At 48.9% G+C, this 24,099-nt stretch overlaps 1 protein-coding gene across 24 annotated transcripts in view; it reads right to left on the bottom strand.

Moving 5' to 3' along the window:
* The window catches only part of LOC128853461 (uncharacterized), an 86,707-nt gene that overhangs the window by 8,382 nt on the left and 54,226 nt on the right, over positions 1 to 24,099 (bottom strand). For 16 of the 24 annotated variants that reach the window (XM_054078444.1, XM_054078452.1, XM_054078454.1 and 13 more), the window contains 4 exons: positions 11,291 to 11,440; positions 10,989 to 11,135; positions 7,572 to 7,691; positions 36 to 4,546 (listed from right to left, as the gene is read on the bottom strand). In XM_054078444.1, coding sequence (XP_053934419.1) covers positions 7,640 to 7,691; positions 10,989 to 11,135; positions 11,291 to 11,440 — 349 coding nt within the window. In that variant the 3' untranslated portion in view covers positions 36 to 4,546; positions 7,572 to 7,639. The remainder of the gene's footprint in view (positions 1 to 35; positions 4,547 to 7,571; positions 7,692 to 10,988; positions 11,136 to 11,290; positions 11,441 to 24,099) is intronic. The other 8 variants (XM_054078440.1, XM_054078448.1, XM_054078450.1 and 5 more) reach the window with 8 other exon arrangements.

The raw sequence follows: 24,099 nt of genomic DNA, 5'->3' as shown, positions 1-24,099 counted from the left end.
GGGGGCCCACCTAACCCAGTCACTCAGAAACCAACCTTTGACGTTCCCGCTGCTCAAACACCGCATATCTGGATTCATCCCTGGCACAGCACTACAGATGCTAGTGCTGGAGGAAGCCTGGGAATGTCACCAAGAGTGCAGGGGCAGCTGCCTCCTGTGTCTTTCCAGCTCCCTGGGAGGGACAGGCCCAGTGTCACAGAAATAACGAGCAGGAGCCTCTTGAGATCATTTAGGTCCAACTTGCCTGCCCAGGTAGGGTCAGCTGGAGCAGGCTACCCAGGGCTGTGTCTTGTTGAGTTCTAAACACCAAGGGTAAGAGCAACACCCACGTGCTGGTGACGCCTTTCTCAGCGCTGTCTTGTATTTACTCCATCACGTCAACCATTTCCACCACTGCTATTGCAAGTTGCATCTTGTTCTTCTGTGTCTGTGAGTTAGAGAGGTACATAAGCTGCCACATGTTTCTACGAGGAACCAAGAACTAGAAATCAGCAGAAAGCAGAGATCCTGCTGGAAGAAGGAAGGAGTGAGTGAAGGAAAAGCAGCGTTGCTCAGCTCTGCTCATAAAACATAATGGTTCAGTGGTTCTTGCAGTTACATCCACTAAAGCCATTGGAAGATGGGTGGTACACCTGGACAGCCACATCAGTATTGGCTCTGGGGGCTTCTCTCAAACCAGCAGCAATGGCAACAGCAGGTGGAAAAAGATAACGGGAAAACCTCCACAGGGTGTATGGACACAGGAATGCAGAAATAGAGGCAGAAAAAGAGGATTCTCATGCACTTCCTTTCCTTATGGTTAACCTTAAATTTCTGGCCAAAAAGAAGTAAGTATTCTAAAATACAGAAAAGATAAAGCAGAAAACTCAGAAGAAACAAAGTTGAGACGATACTGCTGCTGCATAGAAAGCTTCATTAACCCCATTGGCACAGCAATAATCAGAGAAAAAAAAACCAGTAGGAGTGATGCAAAGGGATTGACTGCCAAGGGAGGAAGTACGGCATTTACCATCTCTTGATTTCTTCAAGTCCAGTTGAACGCTCTTCTAAAGCTGCCTTTGTTAAACAAGTTACTGAATTCAGCAGTAATGCAGTAACATGGAGAAATTTTCTTGACTGCAGGTATAGAAGGTCAGACTGCACGAGCCCTTTCTGCTCACTCGGTGAATCTGCAGAAAGGAAATGTGAAGAAGGACTAAGAGAACATGCCATTATTTGTGTTCTTCAGTAGTAGACCGAACTTCAGCATTTATCTGCAGGGACTACAGCAGCATTCTCTGCTTAGGTGCGCTGGTGCTGAATGGTGAAAGGTTACCAGGAGCCACCCGGCAGAACGCTTGAGCGATGAAGCCAGCCGCTCTCTAGGCTGTGTCAGCTGAAGTGCGGGGGCCGGTTCCAGTGTGATGTGGGCTGTCAGCAGTCCCGTGGCCTGTGTAACGATGGCCTTTGTGCTTGGTATGGTAAGTGAAGGTGGGATCTCTGAAGGAATCGTGGTGAAACGGTGACCATATTCAACAGGCGTGGGTGTTTTGTTCAAGGAGGCTCTGTGTCCAAGCACAAGGCGAATGTGGGCCATTCCTGACCTGACCACGAGTTGTGCTTCAGTGAAGAGTAGGAGGCTCCTGACGTCTTCCCTTGGTGTTATGCAGCCGCTCAGGCAGGGCTGGTACTCAAGGATAGCCATACCTGACAGAGGACAGGGCTGCAGTGTTGTGACACTGATCTTAACTCATCATTTCTTCTTTGTCAGATGTTTAGCAGCTGTTCCCAATCTTGAAGGTATCAGACACAGCAAGGTGGTCTCAACCCTGCTGAAGTTCTGGGGCATTTACACTTTCTTTCTTACAAGAATTCACTTGCAGTCCCAGCTGCTATGGCTCTATTCCCTCCTCAGGGGTGAGGGCTCGGGGTTGTGCTGGATAAAACCAGATACAGATGGAGACATGGTTCTATGGAAATGTTTGCTCAGTGTCCAGGGGCAGCCCAAAAGGCAAACTGACTGTTAAGAATTATTAGGAAAATAATGGAGAGCAGATCACAGTGTTGCCACTGAATAGATCCATAGTGGAAGCTGCATTGTGATTACCATATGCAGCTCCGGTCTGCCTCACTCAAGAAAAATAGAGTTGGAAGGGTTTCAGAGAAGAGCAATGAGGGTGATCAAATACAAAGAATATTTTCCATATGAGGAAAAAGTAGATAGTCTCTTTAGCCTGGAAAAGAAATAACTGAAGAGGATTAGAAAATCAGGTTTGGCATACAGAGGTTGTCTGCAGGATCATTTCCCATTGTCCCGTTAACACAAGAACCAGCAGCAGCCTATAAATTGGCAGGTAACCACTACAAAACAAAAAACAATTCTTTTTTTAAATATCATACATTGTGTCAGACTGCTTCATGCAGGATATGTTGGGCTCCCAAAGTTCACGTGCATTCAGAAAGAAATGAAACATTTGAATGGGAGGGGAAAAAAAAAATCAACTTATATTGATTAAATGCAAGATCTCACTTCTGCTTCCAAAGCCTCTGAGCTGCGACTCACCGGAGGCTGGCAGAGTATTCTGGGCAGCACCATGGTATGCATGCCCTCTTTTTACACTGACCAAGAGAGCAGCTCTTGGCTACTGTCAGAGACAAGACAGTGGCTGAGATGAGACCCTAGGCTGGAGATACCTCAGAGAGGCAAGGTACTGCAGCTCCCAGCTGGGAAATCAGCTGCTCACATTTGGAAATGTGGGCGCCCAGTGCATGTCTTAGAAAGAGAAGACACGGGACCTGTCCTGAAGAGCATTTGGCCATATCACACGCAGGCTGCTGGTGAGGAGATGGAGTGCTGGAAGATAGACACCGAGCTGTACAGCCACACGCTGATGTCAGCCTCCTGCACATACCTGGATTGCTCAGTTGGGAGTTTCGAGAGAACTGCAGAGCTTTTCCTGCCATCAGCAGGATGAGGGTTAGCTCAGCCGTGACTTCAGTTGCCTGTATCATCTTGCTCATTGCCCTGAGTCTGTGCTCCAGCCCCACTGAGATTAGGAAGCTCTCATTTACATTCCAGCCAATATGAAGATACACAGTATAGGCAAAAGAAAACCCTCGCAGCTACTCCAACAGCATTTGCTACTTTGAGCCTTGACCTGCTTCTAACACTAGTGGCTATTTAAGAGTTTTCCAGGACGCCGCGGATCTCCCAAATTGGTGCAAGCATGCTACTCCTCCTTTGGTCAACTGGAGTGCTGGTTTTGGCCACAGCAACTGGTGTCTCTCAGAAACTTGTATAAATACCTACAATAAGCTGTGGAGAGCAAGATGGATGAAAGTGGCTTCCTGGTGGGTGCAAAACTGCGCTGTTATTTCTGCTGCACGCAGTACTGGGCTCTCTGTCATATACCTCATCTTCATGTGGAATTTGTCTGGGCAGCTGCCATTCCCACAAGACAACTTTAAATGAGTGAAATGAATGACTGTATTTTTGTATTACACAACGTGATTCCAAATACCCCAGTGCAGATGCGCTAGCCAGATTCCAGGAATCAATCACCAAATCGCACCATCTCCTTCTGGAGCAAGCTACCAGTGGAGAAACTGAAAACAGGTTTTTTTTTTGTAGCTATACTGAAAACTTCACAGCCGATTTTAAGCCTCTTAGGCAGCATAATACTGAATGCAAGTTCCTGCTGTGGGCTATCGACTTCAGTATGTGCCAAGCTGCAGGGAACACCCCGTGCCATGCCTGCATGTGACAGAGTGCTTCCCTGCACCAGCAGCGTGACTCAGATCAGAGACCAGCTTCCTGGGATTTCCCATCAGCATCCTTTAAGATTGCCACCCAGCAGAAGGGATCTGTGCAGCCACAAGGTGGAATGCACCAGGAAACAGCATCATCTTCAAAACACACAAAGGGATTAGCACAGTCTGAAAACAGCAACACGCTGCCCTCTGTTCAAGGGTGGAGACATGCTGCCTGCTGGGGCCTTGGGGATGGAGGAATCTAGCCCTTCAGATGTTGCTTTCCCAGGTCAGGTGTGCTTGTAAGCGAGCAACGTGTCAAAGTAATTGCACATTCTTGCAGTGTAAATCCTAACCTGACTTCCCTCAAAGGATCTGCTTGCATGCTGCCATGGTACTAGGGAATGTCTGCACGGTGGAATGCGAGGATGACCTTAAATATTTGTAATTATTAAGAGCTGTGCTCTTTTGGTGCTGTAGGAACACACCAAAGCCACAGATTTTTCACAGCCCCTGTGTGTTGGAGCAGCAGGCAGCGTTCAGTGCTCAGCCATGCTTTGGTGGCGCTGATGACTGATGGCCTGTGCATGCAGCATCACAGTAAGAAGCATAGTTTCTGGTTCTGTGATCTTTACTGTTCCCGGCTTTCCCTGTACTTTTGTCCCAACTCACACTTACCTTCTTCCAGAACTTCTCCAGTGTGTCAGAGTTCCATAAAGGCTCCCAATATATGGAACCCATGGGACATGTTGTAGGACTTCTTAAAGCATCCAGACGAGTACCCCTTTAGACAAGCCCTTTCTTGCAGCTCTCACACCTACCAACACAAGGAACACAAGTCAGACAATCCAAGGCGATTTCCCTTAGCACCTCGCAGAGGAGTTGCTCAGTGGGCGATAAGGGCAGGTTACCAGAGCAGCTCCTGGAGGTGAGCCGCTGGGTACTGTTCCTGCTGTTGCTTCTAGCAGTGCCTCTGCTTTGTCACACACTTCCTATTCTGCTGCACACACAGCTCTCGGCAGCGATCTAGCAGTCACAAATCCTCCATCTTTTTATCATGCAGTGATTCCCCTACACCGTTATTTTTGTATGCTCGCCACCACAAAAAGAGAAGAGGCCAATACTGAGCTGCAAGGAGCGTTCAGTCAGTTTTTCTCTTTCCTTTCTCTGTTAGATCATCCTGGTTAGTGGCATAGCATGGTAAGCAGCCAGATATCATATTAGAAGTGCAGTTTTAACAAGGGTAACTCTGCCCAGCCTGCTTCCGCATGGTAACCAAGAACATAGTGAGTGAAAGGGGTCTCCTGATCCAGTTTGGAAATGCTCCCTGAATTTCTGGAGTTCGTTGATACAATATCAAAATTATGGACGGCACCACTTTCCTTTCCTTTCTTTCATTTTGAATTAAAGACCATCTACTGAAGACTCTCACTTCAAAAAAACAGCCAGGCACTTTCTAATATCAAGCAAAATGCCTGAAGAATAAATTGCTCCTATCAGAAATAAAGCATTTTAGTTTGGCCACAAGCAGAGAGATCTGTGTTTATAAGTCTCTCCAAAGGCAACTCCATCTTTCCTCCTTTCCTCTCATTTTCTTTTGATGCACAAAGCCTGCATACTGCAGTGCTGTGATTGGATTCAGCTTTGGAGCAGTGTAATTGTAAATATTCATTGGAATCCAAGCTAGTTTTCCCAAGTCTCTCTTAAAGGCTCTGCAGCTATACAAACAGCCGTGGCTCTGCATTAGCCTTACAGCCTGGAGGCTGCCTATTTCTCCACAGCCCCAAAGACTGCTCTTTCAGAGGCTGCATGGAGAGAAATCAGCCTTGCAGACCATTTTAGTCAGTGCTCTATTATTTTCTTTATTCCCTCTTTAACGTCTGTGTTGTAGAACTGACTCTCAGACCCAGGTACCCGGTGGGGTTTCCTGCCAGCATCTACACAAATAACACAGTTCACCTTCACTCCCTGTTCCCATGGGCTGTCGTGGCTCTGTCTCTTTCTGGCCCCGTCAACCTACAGATGGTGCTGGGATGGCTGTGTGAGCTGCTCTGTGTCCTGATGTACGCTACACGCCTGTGCGCGTTCCACCCTCCCACTGAGGACCCATAATCCGAGTGGGTGCAGCTTAGTACTAACATGGCCATGAGGCTCTGCAGGTAGACAACATCCATCTCGCTAGGAATCGCACCCCTGTTGGTTACTGAGAAGAAAGCAGATCAACCACTGATATCCAGGCAATGGTACCTCTCCAGCTGCTGACGTTCCATGACTGCACTCAAGCCGTAGGAGGTAGGCAAAGGCCATTAGACTCCTACAGCCATCCAGGCAGAGGCCAGACCTTCCAGTCAGTCAGACCCTGATCCCCATGTTAGTTTGGCACAGCGGGACTACATGGCATCAAGCTGATCTTTCTCTCCCGGTGGTCTCGGATGGATAGCCATGTCCTGCACAATTCGTTTGCAAAGCAGCACAAGTAAGAAACTGCACACAGCTATTCGACTGAGAATGGAAATTGAATCCAAAAGTTCTGCTGGCAAATCTATGCTCCCATCTCTGCCTCGTCTGCTCTTGCGTTTACCACCAAGGGTGGAACTGCAGTGCTCAGGCCAAAGCCCGAGGCACAGCAGCACATGTCACGCAGATGGTGGTATCAGAGCCTTCATCACCCACTGACATCCTCCAGGCTCTGCTTGCTCTTCTCAGCATATGTTAAAGCACATGTTCTGGCTACTGGGTAACCCGTGACCAGATAAGTGGGTAGGGAAAGGGGTAAAATCCAGTTTTCTCTGCACATGCCAGTTCCTGTGTGCAGCTCAGCAAACAAGGCACATGCCAGTTCCAGCAGAAGCAGTGTAGATTGCTGGATGCAGTACTAAAGGGAGCAGCTGAGAGGCTGTCAGCTGTACAGTCCTATCCCTTGCTGCAGCGCTGTTCGCCTGATCCTCATCTACTTTGGTCAGGGTCCCAGCACCAGTTCTTGGCCAGCTGCACTGAGGCCTCTGCTCACCCTGTGGAGCGTGTCTTCACCCAGGAGCATCCTGGAGAGCAGGCTCCTCTGGAACACGTGAAGGAGCACCAAGTCATCAGCTCAGTATGTTCAGGTAAGCGCTAAGGCCCCAGTGTGGGAGATTAGGCAGGTCCACCTGACCTTCCAGAGGGCTGGAAGAGGAATCTGTGCGTACGGAGACCTCCAGCCCACAACACTCAGAACAGAGTGTTCCCTGTTCCCTGAGAAGAGAGCTGAAGGAACATGACTAGTGAGGAAGACATACAGGGATCAATTTATATGGGAAAACACAAATGTGTACTCCCCAATCTCTCCTGTGAACAAGCCTGCAGGAGCATAACAATGAGGCGGAAGAACATTCCCACAAACCAAAACTGCTACCCAGCATGGGAATGCAGCCAGCACACCTGGAGATGTGACTTAACCTGAAGAACAAAGCTGGGACTAAGTCTTGAGATCAAGTGAACCACAGTAGGATGCAAGCACGCATCCAACACTCAAGTGCAGTCACTTTTTGCTAGAAAAGGGAATCAGCCTGGGAAATGATATGTTGATATCATGTGAACGCTAAAGGATACTGTGGTGGGGCTCTGAAGAAGGCAGAGCTGGCGCTTTCACGGTATGAGCGAGGTTAGGTTTGGGAAATAAGAAATGCTGACATCAATCTCAAGAGACTGATAACCCATCTTCTGCTTCTAAGACAGGGTAACCTGCCAGGGCCCTGACTTTTGTTTATCTGTCCTTAAATATCTCCTGTGATGCAGAATTCTCAGGCCCCTGGCAGTCTGTCCATGTGCTTTGTTCTCCTCCCCATTAGAAAGCTGTTTCTAACCTGAATCTTTCTTGATGCAGGCTATGCCCATTAGTTCTTGACTTCATGGACATAGAGAACAGATGGCTTTATTTCTCTCTCCAGGACTTTCTTACATGCAGCTGGTGTTGCGATTTCCCTCTGTCAAGCACAAAAAAAAAAAAATCCAACAAAATAGCCAGATCAGAAACAGCAAAAGAAAACCTGTCTGGTGGAACTCATTGCCACACAAAAAGACAGCAGCTATGAGTGCTCTGTGAGAACATATAAAGAATGAGGCTTTTATGAAGATAACAGCTTCCAGAGTCAAAACAGCTTTGAGGAGAGAAACGCCCTGCTCCAGTAGATCTAGATCTCCTTGTAGTAACCACCCAATTGTCCTCTTTATATCCTTTCCCACCACAGAGGCAGGCAGCTCAAGGCTAGCTGCCTTCAGATGTGGTGAAGGAGGTGGCCCTGGAGAAACTACTACCTTCATCTGAAGGGAACAAACATGGAACACCATGTGGTCATGAGCAGGGGCTCGATGGTGAGACGTGCCTGAGGGCTGAGCGGTGGAAGGAGCCAGTCCCTGAGGTCACTGTGGAAATCCAACCTCTCCTCTCCCAGGTACAACACATTGCCCTTCTCTCACTTGCAGGTCATGCCATGTCTCCAGGAGGGAGTGTGCGAGCAGACTTTTCCAAGTCTCCAGGACCTGACACCCAGCCTAGAGCACCAGCAGGGTCCCTGGCATGAGAACACACCAGTCCTTTTGCTGCACAGCCCTGGTGCAGAGAAGTCTTCCTGGCATGAGCTGGAAGCACAGTCCTTACTTCCAGATCCATTTTCCAAAGCAGCGAGAGGGGTATTCTTCGGAGCTCCTGCTCTGATGATTTATCCAGGTCACGGTGAGGACAGCTGGCTAACTGAGGTTAACAGCTTTTTCGGTTTCATTTCAAAAAGACATTAGCATGGGGGCTGTATTAAACAACGATATGCCAAATCCTGATTCATTCACCAGGAGAGCTCATGATCAGGTTGGGGACTCAGCTGACAGGCAGGGCTGTGCTGCTGGCCTTTGCTTAAAGGGCAGGACCATAACTCATGCTCCTAATGCTAAATTACACCTGACGCTCCTTGAAGAGGGCTTCTGGTTTGTGCAGCCTTCTGCAGGCATCCTGGGACTGCCAGCCATGGGGGCTTCAAGCCCCCAAACCAGGAGAGTCATCAGTAACTGTGTCTGCTTAAAAACCCCAACCCAAACAAAAAAAATACTGGGGCCCTTGTGTCTGGAAGAAGAATGATGGAAAAGAAACACGGCAGAGGTCTAGAAAATCAGAAGTGTCACAGGGAAGGCGAGTATGGAATGACTGTTCATGGTCTCTTCCAATAAAACAACAGAAATTGTCAGGGGACAGGTTTGAAATAAACAAAAGGAGGTGGCTCTGCATTCCACCGTGGTTAAGCAGTGGAAATGACTGCTACAAGACATCGCAGAAGCTGGATAATAGTCGAGTTACAAAAAGTAGTTCGACAAGTTATGGATGAAAATTCTTCAAGGGCTGTTAAAAACAAAGACTCCTGCTAGGGTTTAGGAAGCCCCTTCACCATAAAATGTGGGTGAGCGTCTTAGAGCACTATCACAAGCTTCCCCTGTTTTTCCCCCACAGTAAAAGATTGCTTTTCCAGGCATGGGCGTAAGCTGCTGCCAGACACAGAGCTAGGTGGAACACTGTTCTAACCTAGAATAGTTATGTTTTTATGTAACAGGGCTTGATGTTCAGTACTTTAACTGGGAGGTTTATAAGAGAAAGTTTAGAGCTGGACCGTTTTATCTGCCACTTTCACACCCAAACCAAGCAGCTGGGTTCACCTGAACTCGGTATCAGTGGGTGGAGGGATGGGAAAGGAGTAAGACTATAAGAAGAAAGAGAAGTGTGACTCCCGCCCTGCCATGCTGTCCTTGCACTAATCAATACACGGTCACCCATATGCATACACAGAACAAAACACAGGCACAGTTGCAGTTTCATTTGTCTTCCACCATTCATGCACACAGACAAAGGTACCCAGCCTTCACCAGTCGGCAGCTGAAAAACAGGCTCACAACATGCAGTTCAGCCCACACGCTGTGCTGTCTCTTCTCCCTGCTCCCCCCCACTCCAATGGATGACTTGGAAATAAACAGAACAATATCTCGTGATTTTCCTTCGAATGTAACGAACACAATCCCTCATCCTATTTATACATGATGCAATACATATATTGTTCCTATATGTTCATTTTCATATGGACAAATCAATCATCACCAAATTAAGTGAAACAAAATGTTCCCAGTTATATAATAAAGTGCGTGTTTCTCGCCCCCCAACCAATTTTAAAACGCTGTCCTCTCAGCTGCTGCTCGGACAAACCAGCTGTGCTTAGTTCATTCCTGCTATCTGCGTGCTGGTACCTGATACTCTAAACATCGAGACTACCTGGTTTAGTCTTTCAGAACACTGATAATATTTAACTATCACGTTGATAAAATAGACAATTTTTCTGGTTTATGGAGTACTGAAATAGATTAGAAGTGGGTACTGTGGAGGAGAGATGCAGGTTAAGCAAGTAATCCTGCAGTGTGCAGCAGCAGTAGCTGCACAGATTTTCAGGATCAGCTCTCTTCGCCTCTGTTTGTCGTATGGATCTGAACGACAGCTCGTGGTCAAAATCTGCTCCTGACTACAGGTGCCTGAGTGGACACCAGGTAGACAGCCCTATGGCTGAGGAGACGGGGTAGCGGCACACTCTCCCAAGCCAGATTCACATGCAGAAAGAATACACTGCCTGAACAAACGGTCTGACTCCTGGCAGCTTCTGAAAGATGGGGATTGGAATAGAGGAACTGTGGCAGGACAGGGGTGAACAGAGCCAGCACAAAGCACAAGCACTAACCAGGAGGCCTCCTGTCAAGTCTGCAGGGCAATGAGGGTGCTTCCACCCTAATTGTCTGCAAGTCCTGGAGCCAACGAAGGATTTCATCCACAGCAGCGTGGCTGAACAGATCTGAACAAGCTCCATCTCCTGGCTCACTACATGTCACTGTTACCACTGGCTAGGACACAGCTGTCCTGGGAGGCATTGTCTCTGATGGCCACCCTGTCCTCTTCTCTCTGAGGAGCTCAGCAGCAGGAGCAACATCCAGGACATCTGTGCATTACAGCAGTCACACCCTCAAATCAAGTGAAATCCCAGCACCTATTTACAGTCAGCAGAGCTGTAGCTGTCTCCCCAGTTCCCTGGACTTTTCCCTCGTCACTGGGAGTTGACAGACTACTTCCATATCATTAGCTCTTCCTTATGCTCCCACGCAAATGACAACAGTGGATTATCACTATTGCTGTGAATGGATTCAATAAAGTTCCCTTCCCAGCATGGGCTGCCAGGCTAGAGCGGACTGACATCTTTTCCTACCTGCTTTTGGGCTTCCTCCTGCAGCTGATGGCTGGCCTCCACATCCGGGCAGAGCCGCTGGATCCGGCTGCATTTCTGCTCCAGTTCTGCCTGCCTCTCCCTCTGCTTGGTCTGCAGTTGATAGATCCTCTGCTCTTGAGCATCCAGCTATTGACCCGCCCAGGGAAAGAAAGAAAAAATGGAAAAAAAAATCAATTAATACTAAACGGCTTAACAAAACCCCGAACAGCACAGGCCTGATGCTGCTGGGGGTGGGGATTGTCGGGAGGAGACACCCGCCCGCACACATTAGCTGCAAAAACCTGATGTTCTGGGGACAGGAAGCCAATATGGTAGGTGTGATCTGACACGCACGCCCGCAGCAGCAGTGATATGTCCAGCTCAGGGAAGGCAGAGACTCTGCTGCACCAGGGTACCTGCCTCCTCTGCTCACGGAGGGGCTTTCAAACAGCCTGGGTGAGAGAAGCAAAGAGCAACTGAGCAAACCCAAAGTTATTGTAACTAATAAGTAAATAACCAGCTCCTGATTCACCTGCATGTTGGGGCTCTGTGCTTCTCCACCCTGCATTAAGGACCCCTTCAGGCATTTCCCTCGTGTCCACCACCCACAAAGCAAAGGGGAAGGGGAGCTTTGGTACCCTGCAGCTTGGCCATCCACCTCTCCCGTCCTGCCTGACCAGGAGCAGGCTTTGAGGGCTCACCTTTTTTTACTTCTTGGTGTCCCATCTGTCAAGAGTTTACAGAGGAAGGGAGCAGGAAAGGATCACGAATGTCAACCAAGGCGCAATTAGCATGACAAGACTAAAGTATCGATCTGCTAGAGCTAACGGTGCTGCAGCAACCCTGCGGTGGAGCGGCTCCCGAAACACTGACCCTGATGCCTTTGCAATGGACGTCTAAGGGATGCTGCTCACCTTCTTCCGACAGGTGAGATGAGCCACAGCTAGTGGGTGCAAACGCGTGGGGCAGGAGCGAAGGCTCTGTGCGGCTCCTGCCCTGCACTGCTGGTCGGAGGCTGTGCAATGCCTTTCCATACCCAAGGGTAGTGAAATGATCACTGCAGGTGAGAACAGCAACGCTGCTTTTTCTGCTTGGGAATGACTGGAAGCAGCGTCGCTTCATGGGGAAAGGGGCTCTCTAGAGCTTACTGATAACAGTAATGAGGTGACACGCTAGGGACAGACACTGCCAACATAAAAAGAACCGATTTCTAGCAGGGATTGAGTGCATCCTTCTCTGCTATCAACAGGTCTCATACAGTTAGGCATCTCTTCCTAGAAACAGGAAAGATAGAGTTCCCAAGAGCCCCCAGGCCCTGAATGGCCCAGGACTCTGTGCCCACGCTTCTTGCCCAGACCTGCTGCTCAGCCCCATCCCGTGACTCAGCTCCGCAAGTGAAAGCGGCCCTGCTGGGGTGCATAGACATGGCTTGCTGGTCTGGATGGACAAAATGAGCCAAATGCCTCAAGAGGAGAAGCATCCCAAGATCTCGTGGCTTTCTTGGTGAGTGCTGCAGGGCCCACACCACTGCAACGAGCTGGCTCAGGCTCAGCTCTCCCATAACCGTGGTCTACACATGAACACGAGACCTACCTGGCCACCACCAGCTCTGCTCCAGCCAGCAGCTTGCCTACTCTTGGGCAGTGCTATGCTGCATCCGTGAGGCTCTCCCATGAGCAACATCTCCCAGGGACTTCTCCCTTCTGGGCATGTGTCTGTCTGTCCCGCTGCCCCCAGACCCCTCCAGCCCCACCTGCCTGTGCCTCGCTGAGCTGCCGAGCGTGGCTGAGCCCTGTCAGTGGCACCGTGGACGTCCTGCAACATAGGCAGCAACTGAGGGGCCTAATTAATGTTCACTAACTGTCTTACTAAACCTAGAGAGAATTTCGATATTAATTAAATGCTAACTGATTAGTAAAACATATTTACTGAAGATTGTCACCTAGCTGTCAACATTCAATAAATACGTTAATAATCAATTTGCATGCAATTACCGTAAAATGACGTTAACATCTACATTAAAGATGTATCGGAGACATATTTATTACCACAGTAGCCTGCATTCCTCTAAGTTGTATTCTGTATGCACGTAACCCATCCAAACCCACTGTGAAAAAGGTCACAGCTGCTCAGCAAAACACCCACCAAAAGAAAAAAGGGAAACGTTTACATTCTGTGTAGATTTGAGCATGTGCTCTCGTGCCTGTACGCTGCAATAGCAGAGACCATCTTTGTGCTGAACACAGGATCCAGCAGCGAACACGGAGTGTTCTGAAGAGCAAAGGACGCACTCCAGTGTCAGGCAGAGAGGACTACTGGATCCCAGGGTCGTTCCTCTGGCTCTGCTGGCCATGACCATCAGCTTCCATTGCAACATACGCATGGGCCAAACTGAGTACTAGAGATGTTCCACAGACCAGCTTTGTCCTGGTATAAATGTGTCTGAGTGTTTCTAAGCTAGGAAGATTCCCCAAGATGTCCGTGTGTTTGTTCCTTCCTGTGTTTGCCAGAGAACAGAACAAGCACAAGGGCATGGAGGACTTTTCACATGCCACCTCATTCAGGCTGGCACAGACAAAACACTTTCTGTCCCCTTCCTCTCTGCTGTGTGAGGCTGCCAGGCTGTGGGTCTGACAATGCTGCTGCCTGCGAGCCTCCAGCCTGGGCTGCAGTGCCACATCCTTCTCCCAACCCCAGGCACAGCAGTCCTCGACTGCCTCTGCTCACTCAGAGGCTGAATGAACAGCCAGGGGAATTCCTGGCAGCTGGGAAAAATGGCAAAGCCAGACATTGGCTGTGCTGGAGCCTGGGGCAGAGGCCAGCTGGCTGCCACGCAGGGAGGATGAGGAACAAAGGGATAACAAAGTAGTGAAGCATCTAGGAAGTCCTTGTTCTCCCTCTGAGAGGGCAAGAAGCAATAATGTATTTAAAACCAAGGACTTACCTCTACCCCGCTGGCCTCAGGAAGCCCTGACAGCTCTCTGGCCAAGGACTCAACAAACCCATGATAGCCCCCAGGTAAACCACACAGGCAGCAGAGGGGGCTGACAGGCGCAGGACAACTTTCCCTCCCATCAGCCCAGCACCTGCCGAGCCGCACAGGGCTGTGGAGGAGCAGCAGAGCATCACGTCACCCCAACGGCAGCGTCCGCAGCTCGGGGGCTGCGAGGGGTACATAAAGCAGCCACCACAGCCGGGGGGGCTGCACCTCAGCATGCCTGGGTTGCGGTTTCCACTAACAGGGGAGACAGAGGTGTGTGCCAGGCAGCCCACAGAAGAGGTACAGGGCTCTTGATGGAAGGAAGGACATCCACCAGCAGGCACCAGACTGGATAGCTTCCCAAGCTTACGAAGCTTTATCCACTGGGCTAACCCTGAGATGGATGAGAGATGGAGAGGACCCGATGTCTACTCAGCGTGCAAGATAAACACTCCCTTCCCCCAGCTGCAAGGCAGACAAATGGGTTTTGTAGGCAGAATAATTCTAGGATGTTCACCGCAATGAGGCTCCCTAACAGCTACCCAGCAACAGATATGACTGTGACAAGAGGGGATGTCGTATGGCTTCACGAAGCAGCATCTGTCTTTGGGGCTAAGTTAGCTGCAAAGATGTATCCTGCCCAAAGCAGCACTGCCTGTCTGAGCTCACCTCCTTCCCCTGCGTGCCATTCTGAGACAAGCCCACCTTTCTTTCGTCCCCACACAGACCCATGAAGCAATTTGCCTGCAGCAGGAAAGAAGGTGGCATGTTTAGGGTGAACATTCCCCACCCCCACCCCTTCTCCTCTCATTTAAGTGGAATCAATTGTGCCATTTCTGCTTTGCTTTTCAAAAGCAATTACTTTCATGTCATTTCTACAGACATTCATGGAGAGCGAGAGAGTGAAGGCTTGATTATCCCCCCTCCCATCTCCATCCTGTGGCTTCCGCAGTGGCGGTGAAGTATTAAATTAAATGAGGTGTCTATGGAGCGGCGATGGTTTCAGGTCAGAGGCGCTATGGAAAGCTGTATGCTGCACTGCTCCTGTATATGTAAATGGATATATTAAAACCACTGATGTCAACTTGCAGCACTCATCTCCTCTGCTCTCGGGTGATCAAAGCTGATTGCAGAGGCAATTACTGCAAAGGAAAAGAAAATCACGGCCTCCTGCTCATCCCTGAGCTACCGGAGTTTAATTGCTTAGTGTAGCTGAAGCTGCCTCTCCATCTCCCTGGTGTGCACACACACACACATGTGGGAGCACTGCACACCATGAAACACAGACAGGAATGGACATTTTTGGGGATGGGCAGTGAGAAGCACCCCAAGCAGAGGAAGACCACAACATGAAAAATAATGATGCTTAAAAATGAATTAAACCACTACAGCAGCAGGGCTGTATCTTAGCAAGCCACTGGATCGATAACATAGGGAGAAAATCAGGGCAGCATAATACATGCCCACACGACAGCCTCTCTCGTTCTCTACTCTTTGGTCCTACATTTACGGTAAGACTTCCTCAGTCTTTTACACGCAGTAGCTAATCAGGCTCCCAAATCCTTCTGACATAGATCAGAATCGTCACCCCTGTTTTACAGCTGAAACAATTTGAAAGAAAGGTATTGGTGCCTGACCTGAGAAGTCTCAACTCCTCACCCTGTTCTTGCCTTTGTATTCCACGTGCGCTTCCGTGTGGGTACCAGCAAAGGCAAAGGACGTTTTAATGCAAGCACAGAGCTTGACAAAGTCACAATCAGCCTGGTTTCAGAAACAAGCCTGAGCTGTGCAGCTGCAGCACTGGGTAACTTGGTGCTGGCCAGGCTTCAGTCATGGGGTACCGCCTTCACATGCCATTCATTCAAATAGCTTCTCTCAGTGAAGCATGGGGAGGGAGGTCAACACAAGTGCCTCTACATTTGCTATCCTACCTCCCTTTCCACACCCATTGCTCCTCTCCCCAAAGCTGCACACCAACACCTGCCAGTGCTACGCCAGCGCCTGGTCTCCCTGCGTGGGCACACTGGTGGGAGCATGCTCTGGCCAACACCATGCACTGGCCCACGTGGCACACTGGCCGTGTCCAGGTGCTGCCTGCGTGCACATCTGCACACGGTCTGAAACAGGGCCGAGCAAGATGTAAAACATAAGATCTGTCAGTAAGGGGTTATAAAGGGGGAAGGAGGTCAATAAAGTAGATGGGGAGGCAAACGTAAGACCTACCTTTCTACCTAGATGTAATGTGTTTTTGGAAGAAGTAATTTCTGAGGAGCACCAGCACCTTCGCTTTGTGTCTAAGCCGGTGGGTGCAGGACCTGAGCACCTCCTGCCTGGTCTGGGGTTACGCATCAGCAGGTTTCCTGTATCTCCTCCTAGAAATGCTGGTGCAGAACAGTTTCTGACATTGTGCTGTTATCTTATGGGACTCGAAGCAGGTCTGGATTTTCCCCAGGTAAAACCCATGCACCCCACCAACTATCTTATGCCTGAGACGGGTGAAGGAAGGCTAGCAAAGACTTGAGTCACGTAGCCCTTCTGGCAGCTCGTAGGTCATGCACACTCAAGGCCATGCTGGACTGTGATCACACACAAATCTTGCCCAGAGGCTGTGTCCACATTAGGCAACAGGAGAGGACCAGGACATGTCAGTAAGCACATGTTAGTAAACACTTAGGGCTGCCTTGTGCCTGAAGAGGTGCTGACAGCTGTGCTGCTGCTCTATATCGTGTTCCTAAAAGTGCTGTACTGGCCTGGCCGTAAGGAGTTTTTCCATACAGCTATATTGGACCTAAACCCCTGCAGCACTCGATGAAACAGTGAGATGGCACTTTATGAGAAGCCTTTCTTCCCGCTCAGCCAACACAATGCTTGCTGGAGGACGAGAGGAGAGCCAGGGGCTTTGGGGAGCCTGGCAGGCTGCTCGGGGGGAACAAAGTGCTTAAGCAGGATGGAAAGCAACCGCCTTTAAGAGGGGAAGATCAGAAGCTGAGATGGAAACTGGGCAGTCTGGAGGAGGAAGGCTTGCCTTCTCCCACAGCAGAGCATCCCCACTTCCCAAGGCTCTTCCCTCCCGTGGGCTGGGGGCAGGCAGGGAGCTGGGCAGCCTGGGGTGGGTGCAAGGGCTGCGTCTTGGAGCAGGACCGGCAAGGTGCCACCCAAGTGCAAGGCCTGGCCACCACGGGCAGAAAGCACCCAGGAAACCTGCAGCGAAGAGAGGTGCCGCCAGCAATGAGCTGCGCCACCAGCAGAGCGGGCAGCATCCGACCCACAGGGGTACCCCGAGGAAAGGTCACAGTCAGCCTGGAGACACTTGAGGCTTCTCTATGGCTTTATAAGCCGCTAGAAGCGCCGCTGACACCACTCACACAAGGCAATGGAGACCTTGGGAATCTGTTTTCTGTGGTAATCTAATCCTCTCAAATGGCTGCCGTTCTCCTTTCAGGCTCAGCGAGGCTGAGTGGCTCTCTGTGAAATCTGTCCTCACCTGATGCCCGGGGAATGAAAGACAGACCTGGAGAAAAAACAGACGCCGCACTGCACGGCCAGAGCAAACCCCAGCAGCAATCCCCTCTCAAAGGCAGGTGAACAGAAACATCTAATGATGAGGACAGTTCTGCCATCCCATGGGAACCACGAGTCAGGCCCCAAACAGCAAATGTTTACAAAATTTTAAGTGCTAAATTATTTTTTCTTCTGAATTTTTGACCCTTGAGGGTTTCGCTTTTGCACTTTTCTCCTGAAGCCCTGGAAAGTGAAGTAGAATTTTTTTTTTTTAAACTGCAAACAAAGCCTAATACTCTGTCCTTCCCACTTGATTCTACAACTGGAGCTTCAAAAAACCCACAGAAAATCATGAAACCCAGAAGTAAATCCTGTGATCTGCTCAGACTGCAGAAACACCGGGAGCCTTCAGCAGCGTCTGCCCAGGGTGGGCTCTGCCATGTGTTCTCCTCCCTTCCTCGTGAATCCATATTTTCAGCCCAAGGATGCAATTTTTTCTTTTTTTTTTTTTTTTATGAGCTGCCTGTCTCTTTTTGTTTAGCTGAGAGTGCTCAGAGCCCTTCCCCCACCTCCTTTTCCACTGCTGCTGCTGGTTTTATTCAATTCAACACTTGAGGGAACTGCAGATGAAATGTCTCTGAATCTAAATTGCCAGTGATAGATCTAACAGCCTTTTTCCCCCCTCTCCCCCTCCTCAAACTCCCCTCAGATGGAATGCTCGAGCACATTGTCTCTGCCTCACTTGGCTTCAGCTGCAAAATACCAGCACCAGGACAGGAACCCAACAGAGCACAAAGCTCACGCAACCTTCTCCCGCAGCAGCACACGGGCAGGAGCGCGACACCTGCCCAGAGAGGAAGGTCAACGTCACTGATGAGGTGGAGGCCAATTGTTGCCTAAAACCAGCCCGATTCCGACAGGTCCTTGCACAGGCATCTTACGTTCTGGTCATGGCCATTTAAGTGGGGCAACACAGACCATCACCATACACATTCTGCAGAGCACGGGCACTTGCTGCGCGCTCCTGGGTCTCCTGCACACAAACAACTGATGCCCTAAGCTAAGCAGAGGCTACTGCAGCCCATCTTAGTGCCACATATAGACATCCCAACTGAAATGAGATCCATGGTGTCTGGAGAGGCCAAACAGCCTCTCGGATCCTGATCATACCTCTGTTGTTACAGCAAAGGGAGTGCCATGAGAGCTATGGCTGCTGAGCCAGCAGCTGGAAGGAGAGTAGGTCATTCAGCCTGGGCAGGGAATCAGTCTGGCATTGGCCTGAAGAGATGGGAAACCTGCTTTTTCTTTGCATGGGAAATGGAGGAGAACTCTCCCACTATTGGTAGGGCCTATGTGAACAAGAATTCACGTGTTCACTGTGGGGCACACGATGATATGTGGGCAAATGACATAAAAAGACAGAAAAGGATAGGAAAGGCTCTTTGTAAGAGAGGAAGGAACCCAGCGCAGTTCTTGCAAAAGAGCTGCATGTCTCTGGAGCAAGCCAAGCACATCTGTCCCACCACCGCTGAGCTCTAAGGACAGCTGCCCAGCAGAACAGTGCTCGAGATAGCTCTGTCCTTCAGCTTAACTTGGCGCTTCAGGCTTTGGGAATGCACCTGCAGTATGGAAGGAGATGGGCTCAACCAGGAATGGATGTTTCTTCTCCAGTGCCTCAAGGCAGAGCTATGCCAGTGAGCCTGTGGGGTCAGGAAAGCTCCCCCAACTCCTCTCCTTTCATCACACTCATGCTTTGGTGAGGAATGATACACCAGGGCATGGCCAGAGCCTGAAGCACGCAAGGGTGGCGTACAGCACAGAGAAGGACTTTCCCTGAAAACTCCTGCAGCTTTTGGACACTCCGCTGACAGCGGTGGCATCACCTGTAGGGTCCGAGGGAAGAAATGCCTCACGATGGTGGCCTTGCCCCCTGGTGCCCGGCGCCCAGGCTTCACCTACAGTCCCTGCAGTAATGAGTGCAGCACGTGGAGTGGTGGAAATGGCATCAAGTTCTTTGCTAAGGGAGATCTGTGCAACTCTCTGTTTCCATTTGAATGGCCTTTCATTTTGCCCTGTTCAATGTTTGGTGATTGTTCATGCTGCCTGGAGAAGCTTTGATTAAATCTCCTAATTTTCAGCTAAGCTTTTTCTTTCCATAGGGCAAACCCTTGACCTTAGAACACAGAAGAGTGGTCAAAAGGAAAAATAACAAGGCAAAGAGGAAGGAGGGGTAAAAGCTGGGAAACGGAGAGGAATTAAAAGCTTGAAGGAGTCACTACACACAGGAAGAGACTCCTGCAGCAGTCCTGCCAAACCGCTTGCTCCGCAGATTGGATTCATGGCAAGACCTGTGGTTCCCCGGTGTGACTGCCCGCGCTGCTGGTGCTGCCTCACCAGGAGAAAGGGATGGGATTCCACGATGCCCGTAAATCTGCTCCTTGGCAGAGAGGGGAGAGAGGTGGACAGCTGTGCCTTCTGTTTCTGTGCAAGGTTACGGAGGCACTGAGGCTCACACCGGCAGCGAGTGCTCAGCAAGGAGGTGCACACACAGGATGTTTCATGTGTTTAAACCATGCCAAGAGGACAGAGAGAGCAGAGAAAAGACTGGAGAGAGCAGCAGGCCATTTCTTTGCAGACAAGCACAGCTCTAGGTACGATGCCCACCACGGTTTGACAGCCTCCCTTCTCGTTTTCATGACACCCACAGGGCTTTGCCTGGGGATTTCTAACCCTTTACCCAAAACTTGGAACTCCACTGGGTACAGAACTCCAGTTGCAGTCACTTCGAAACACAGACCTTTGGTGCTGGGGAAATTAAATGCTTTTTGCCCTTTGGCTGCAGAGAAAAATATTAAAACGTAGGCAGAGTATTACCGAAAAAAAATAAATATTTTTTCCTGAGTGTAAAGACAAAGTGAATCATTAACTATACAAGGTTTGAAATACTTCACTGATCTCAAAAGCCTGGCAACGTTGAAACCTAAATTCAACAGCTGAAAAATGTCAAATTTGCAATTTCAATATTATTTTAAGAAAAAGACCAGTTAGCGTGTTTATTCCACAACTGTAAATGACACCCATTTCCACTCAGATATTAAAAACCCCAACTGACCTCTATCCTGCTCCCCAAGTCCTTCACTCCTATCTGAAATTAATCTGTAATGCACAGATGGTCAGTATAAAAATCCCCCTCATAATGAAAGCATATGTCGAGAACAAAAGCAAATAAAAGGGGTATATAAAAATAAACATACCAAGAGGCATCATGCTGACTGCATTATAGATTTTCATATTTAATTAAAAGAAAATCTGCCTTTGGGTATCTGTCATGAGAACAGAGTCCTGCTGGGGAATCCACAGCCTAGCTAGGATGACCTAGAGCTGGTCGTTGCCGTACCTGCGCTCGCAGACGGGGCTGGATTGTCTGGCTGGTCCTGATGCTGCTGTCACCTCGGGAGGAGCGGTGCCTCAGCCTCGTGCGAGGGGCCGTGGTACCTGCAGCGGATACGCATCTCTGGGGCTCCGTGGGGTGCTGGAAGCAGACTGTGTGCGGCACATGTGATGGCAGCACTTGGAGCAGCAGCAGTGTCCTGGACACCGGTGGCGACATGGAAGCCCCAAAGGATGGGACACTGCAGAGCAGAGTCCTGCCAGCTCAGCAGGTGCGCACACGTGCTACCACCGTTCTCTTAAAAAGGGAAGCTGCATCCCTGAAAGGTTTCAGAGATCCATGCAACACCACAGCGGGATTTGGCATAGCCTCGTACAATGCCTGGTGCCCGTCCCAGAGCGATCCAGGACACTGCATTGTCAAAAAAACCCCCTGTTGTTCCTGCCTCTCGTTACCTCCACCTAGTAATCCTGCTCCTGTAATGCTCTTCTGGACTGGCTTGGGAGAATCGACAGCTTCTATCAAACTTCAGAGGGAAGACCCAACAAAAACATTAGCCCTGCCTGCAAGAGCAAACATCTCTTCCTGGGAAGGGCTGGGACACGTGCAGGGATCATTGCATAGTGAGGAGAGGTTTGTGGAGGGTGATATCAGCAGGAACAACTTCAGTAAAGCAAACCTGAGCTGTACATGACAATGCAGGAGGAAGCGGAGTGCAGGAAAAAAACTGATGCCTTTTATTCTGCTGTTACTTATAAAGCTCTTTGTAGAGCTCTCTCCCACAAATTAGCAATTTATTCTATTAAATATTGTGTAATTAGATTTGCAAACGTGTCTGGAGCAGATTGAATCGAGAGACAGGGAAAGACAGGGGATAAACCCCATTCCCAGGTACAGCTGCAAGAGCAGCACAGGCGCCCGCACCCCTGTGCCAGCCGGGCACAACTGGCCCCTCCGCGTATCAGCCCGGTAAGTCAGCCCGGTACAGATTTCAACAGAAATCTGGCTCTTTATCTGAAAAGAGAGCTCACTCTTCACAAGAGATTTTCTGCAGTAGGGCTGCCATGAATCCAGGCGTTTTTACACCCGTCACGAGGAATAATCAGACAGCCCTGCTTAGTGTGAAGTGCTAGGAAGGCAACTGCTGGGGAGACGCTGTGTATGTGAAAAGGAGCGGAAAAAGGATCATAAAGCAACATCTGAACACCACCAAGACACAATCCCTCTGGCAGATGTCTGAATTCCCATTTCAATGGAAAATTCAAGGCTTGGTGATGAAACAAGAAATCTACAAGTAGGCAGCTCAGAATACATAAATCTTCCCTGCTCAGTATTCCCGGATCTTTACTCACTACGTGAAGGGTGTAGACATGTTCCTCCCATCACTCATCTCCAGACAGCTTATCAGGTGATGACACATGAAATACAGGTCATTGGGCACACTCTGAAGAGACAGGCGCAGGGTCTGGTTTTCAGAAGCAATGGATTTCTACAGCTCCATAAGCGTCAGTTGATTACAAACACCAACAGGACACAATCAGACAAATAAGAAAGCGCAAGTAAGAAGAGGGGAAAAAATAGAAAGACACAACATGAGACACAACCAACAACGGAAGTCATCGAATCACTAGGTTGGAAGGGACCCACCGAGTCATCGAGTCAAAAGTGTCAAGCTCACATTTACTGGGAAGACTAAGAAAAGAGCTGGCTTATCCACAGAATGTTACAATTATTGGACATAAGATGCTAAGAAGACCAGCCTTTCACAGCATCTTCTTCCTGTCTTGTCTAAAAGGTTAACAGCAAAAAGATGGTTATCATGGTTAATACCAAGGGCAAAGAGGCAGGAATTCAGACTCAAACAGGTATGACATGCAGTTATGTTAGATATTTTCAACCTATCTGGGTCTAAGGAATCCCAGTGTAGGGTGTGTAAAGAATTGACTGAAGCAGTTTAAGACCTCGCGAACTGCAGGAAGACTGAAAAACGGCAAGTATAGTGTCTGCCTAGAAAAGGGATCTAGAGGAAAAAATTCAGAGAACTATAGATCAGTCAGCTTAGCTCCAATTTCTGGGAAACCCGTAATTAAGCAATTTGCAAGCACCTGAAAGATAACAAGGAGATGGGTAACAACCAACAGGGATTTGCCAACAAAAAATCTTCACTAATCTAAGTTCCTTCCACAAAATGGTAAGAGGTAGATGGAAAAGATACAAGAGGTGTCATATATTTCGGCTTTGTAAGAGGTTCTGATGCTGTCTCACACAGTCTTCTTGTGAGCAAGCCAAAGAAATGCGATATAGATAAACCTATTATTAGGTATAGTACAAAGGGTACAAAGCTCATTGAAGAGCATCATCACATGAGTAATTATCAATGATTAATTGTCAAAAATGGAAGAATGTACCTAGAGCTATTGATGGGCTTGCTCTTTTTTTCTGCTGAGAATATTCACAGAGCAGGAGATAGAACAGAGAACGTTAGCTACACTTGCAAATGACAAATCGCTGTGGAACTGCAAGATTATTAGAAGACAGGATTTAAAACTTCATAAACTGGAGAAATGAGCTAGGAGAATAAAGTGAAATTCAACAGAGATGAGCAAAAGTCTCCACAGGCTGGAATCGCTGCCGCATATACAGAGTATCAACAGTCGCTATGTAGGAGCTTACTGAGATGGGGCTATACCTGCCGTGGGCACACGTGAAGGTAAACCAATGATGCTGCACTGTTCTGAAAAATAAAAGTGTTATTGGATGCACAAATAGGATGTAGCCTGCAAGACACATGAAGTCACCCGCGTGCTTGATCCCCAGTTGAAGCATGGTATACAATTTGGGGAACTGCACTTCAAAGGATTAGTGGAGTAGCTGACTAAATCCCAGAGGTGAACAGTGTGAATGAATCGAGATCTGGAAACATGACCCCTAAGGGAGGAGTGAAGGAGTTCAAATGATTTAGCTTGAAGAAAGAATAACTCAAGGAATCATCTCTTCAAACAAATAAAAACACGACTCCTGCAAACAGCAAGACTATTACCCTTTCCTCACGTCAGTGAGGGAAAACACAAATAGTAATGGTCTTAAATTACATTTGGTGAGAGATTAAGAAAAGCTTTTTAGAGGAAGGGAGAGTTTGATCTGGCTTTCACTGTCACAGGCTGCAGATCTGTGAGGTCTCCATCCTCCTCAGAAGCCTTCAAGACTAAATAACACATACAAGGAATATCACACTTGAG

This window comes from Cuculus canorus, chromosome 13 (genome assembly GCF_017976375.1).
Source record: "Cuculus canorus isolate bCucCan1 chromosome 13, bCucCan1.pri, whole genome shotgun sequence".
NCBI classification, from domain to species: Eukaryota; Metazoa; Chordata; class Aves; order Cuculiformes; family Cuculidae; genus Cuculus; species Cuculus canorus.
The sequence above is the reverse complement of the archived record's forward strand: the minus strand, read 5'-3'. Positions and strand labels throughout refer to the sequence as shown.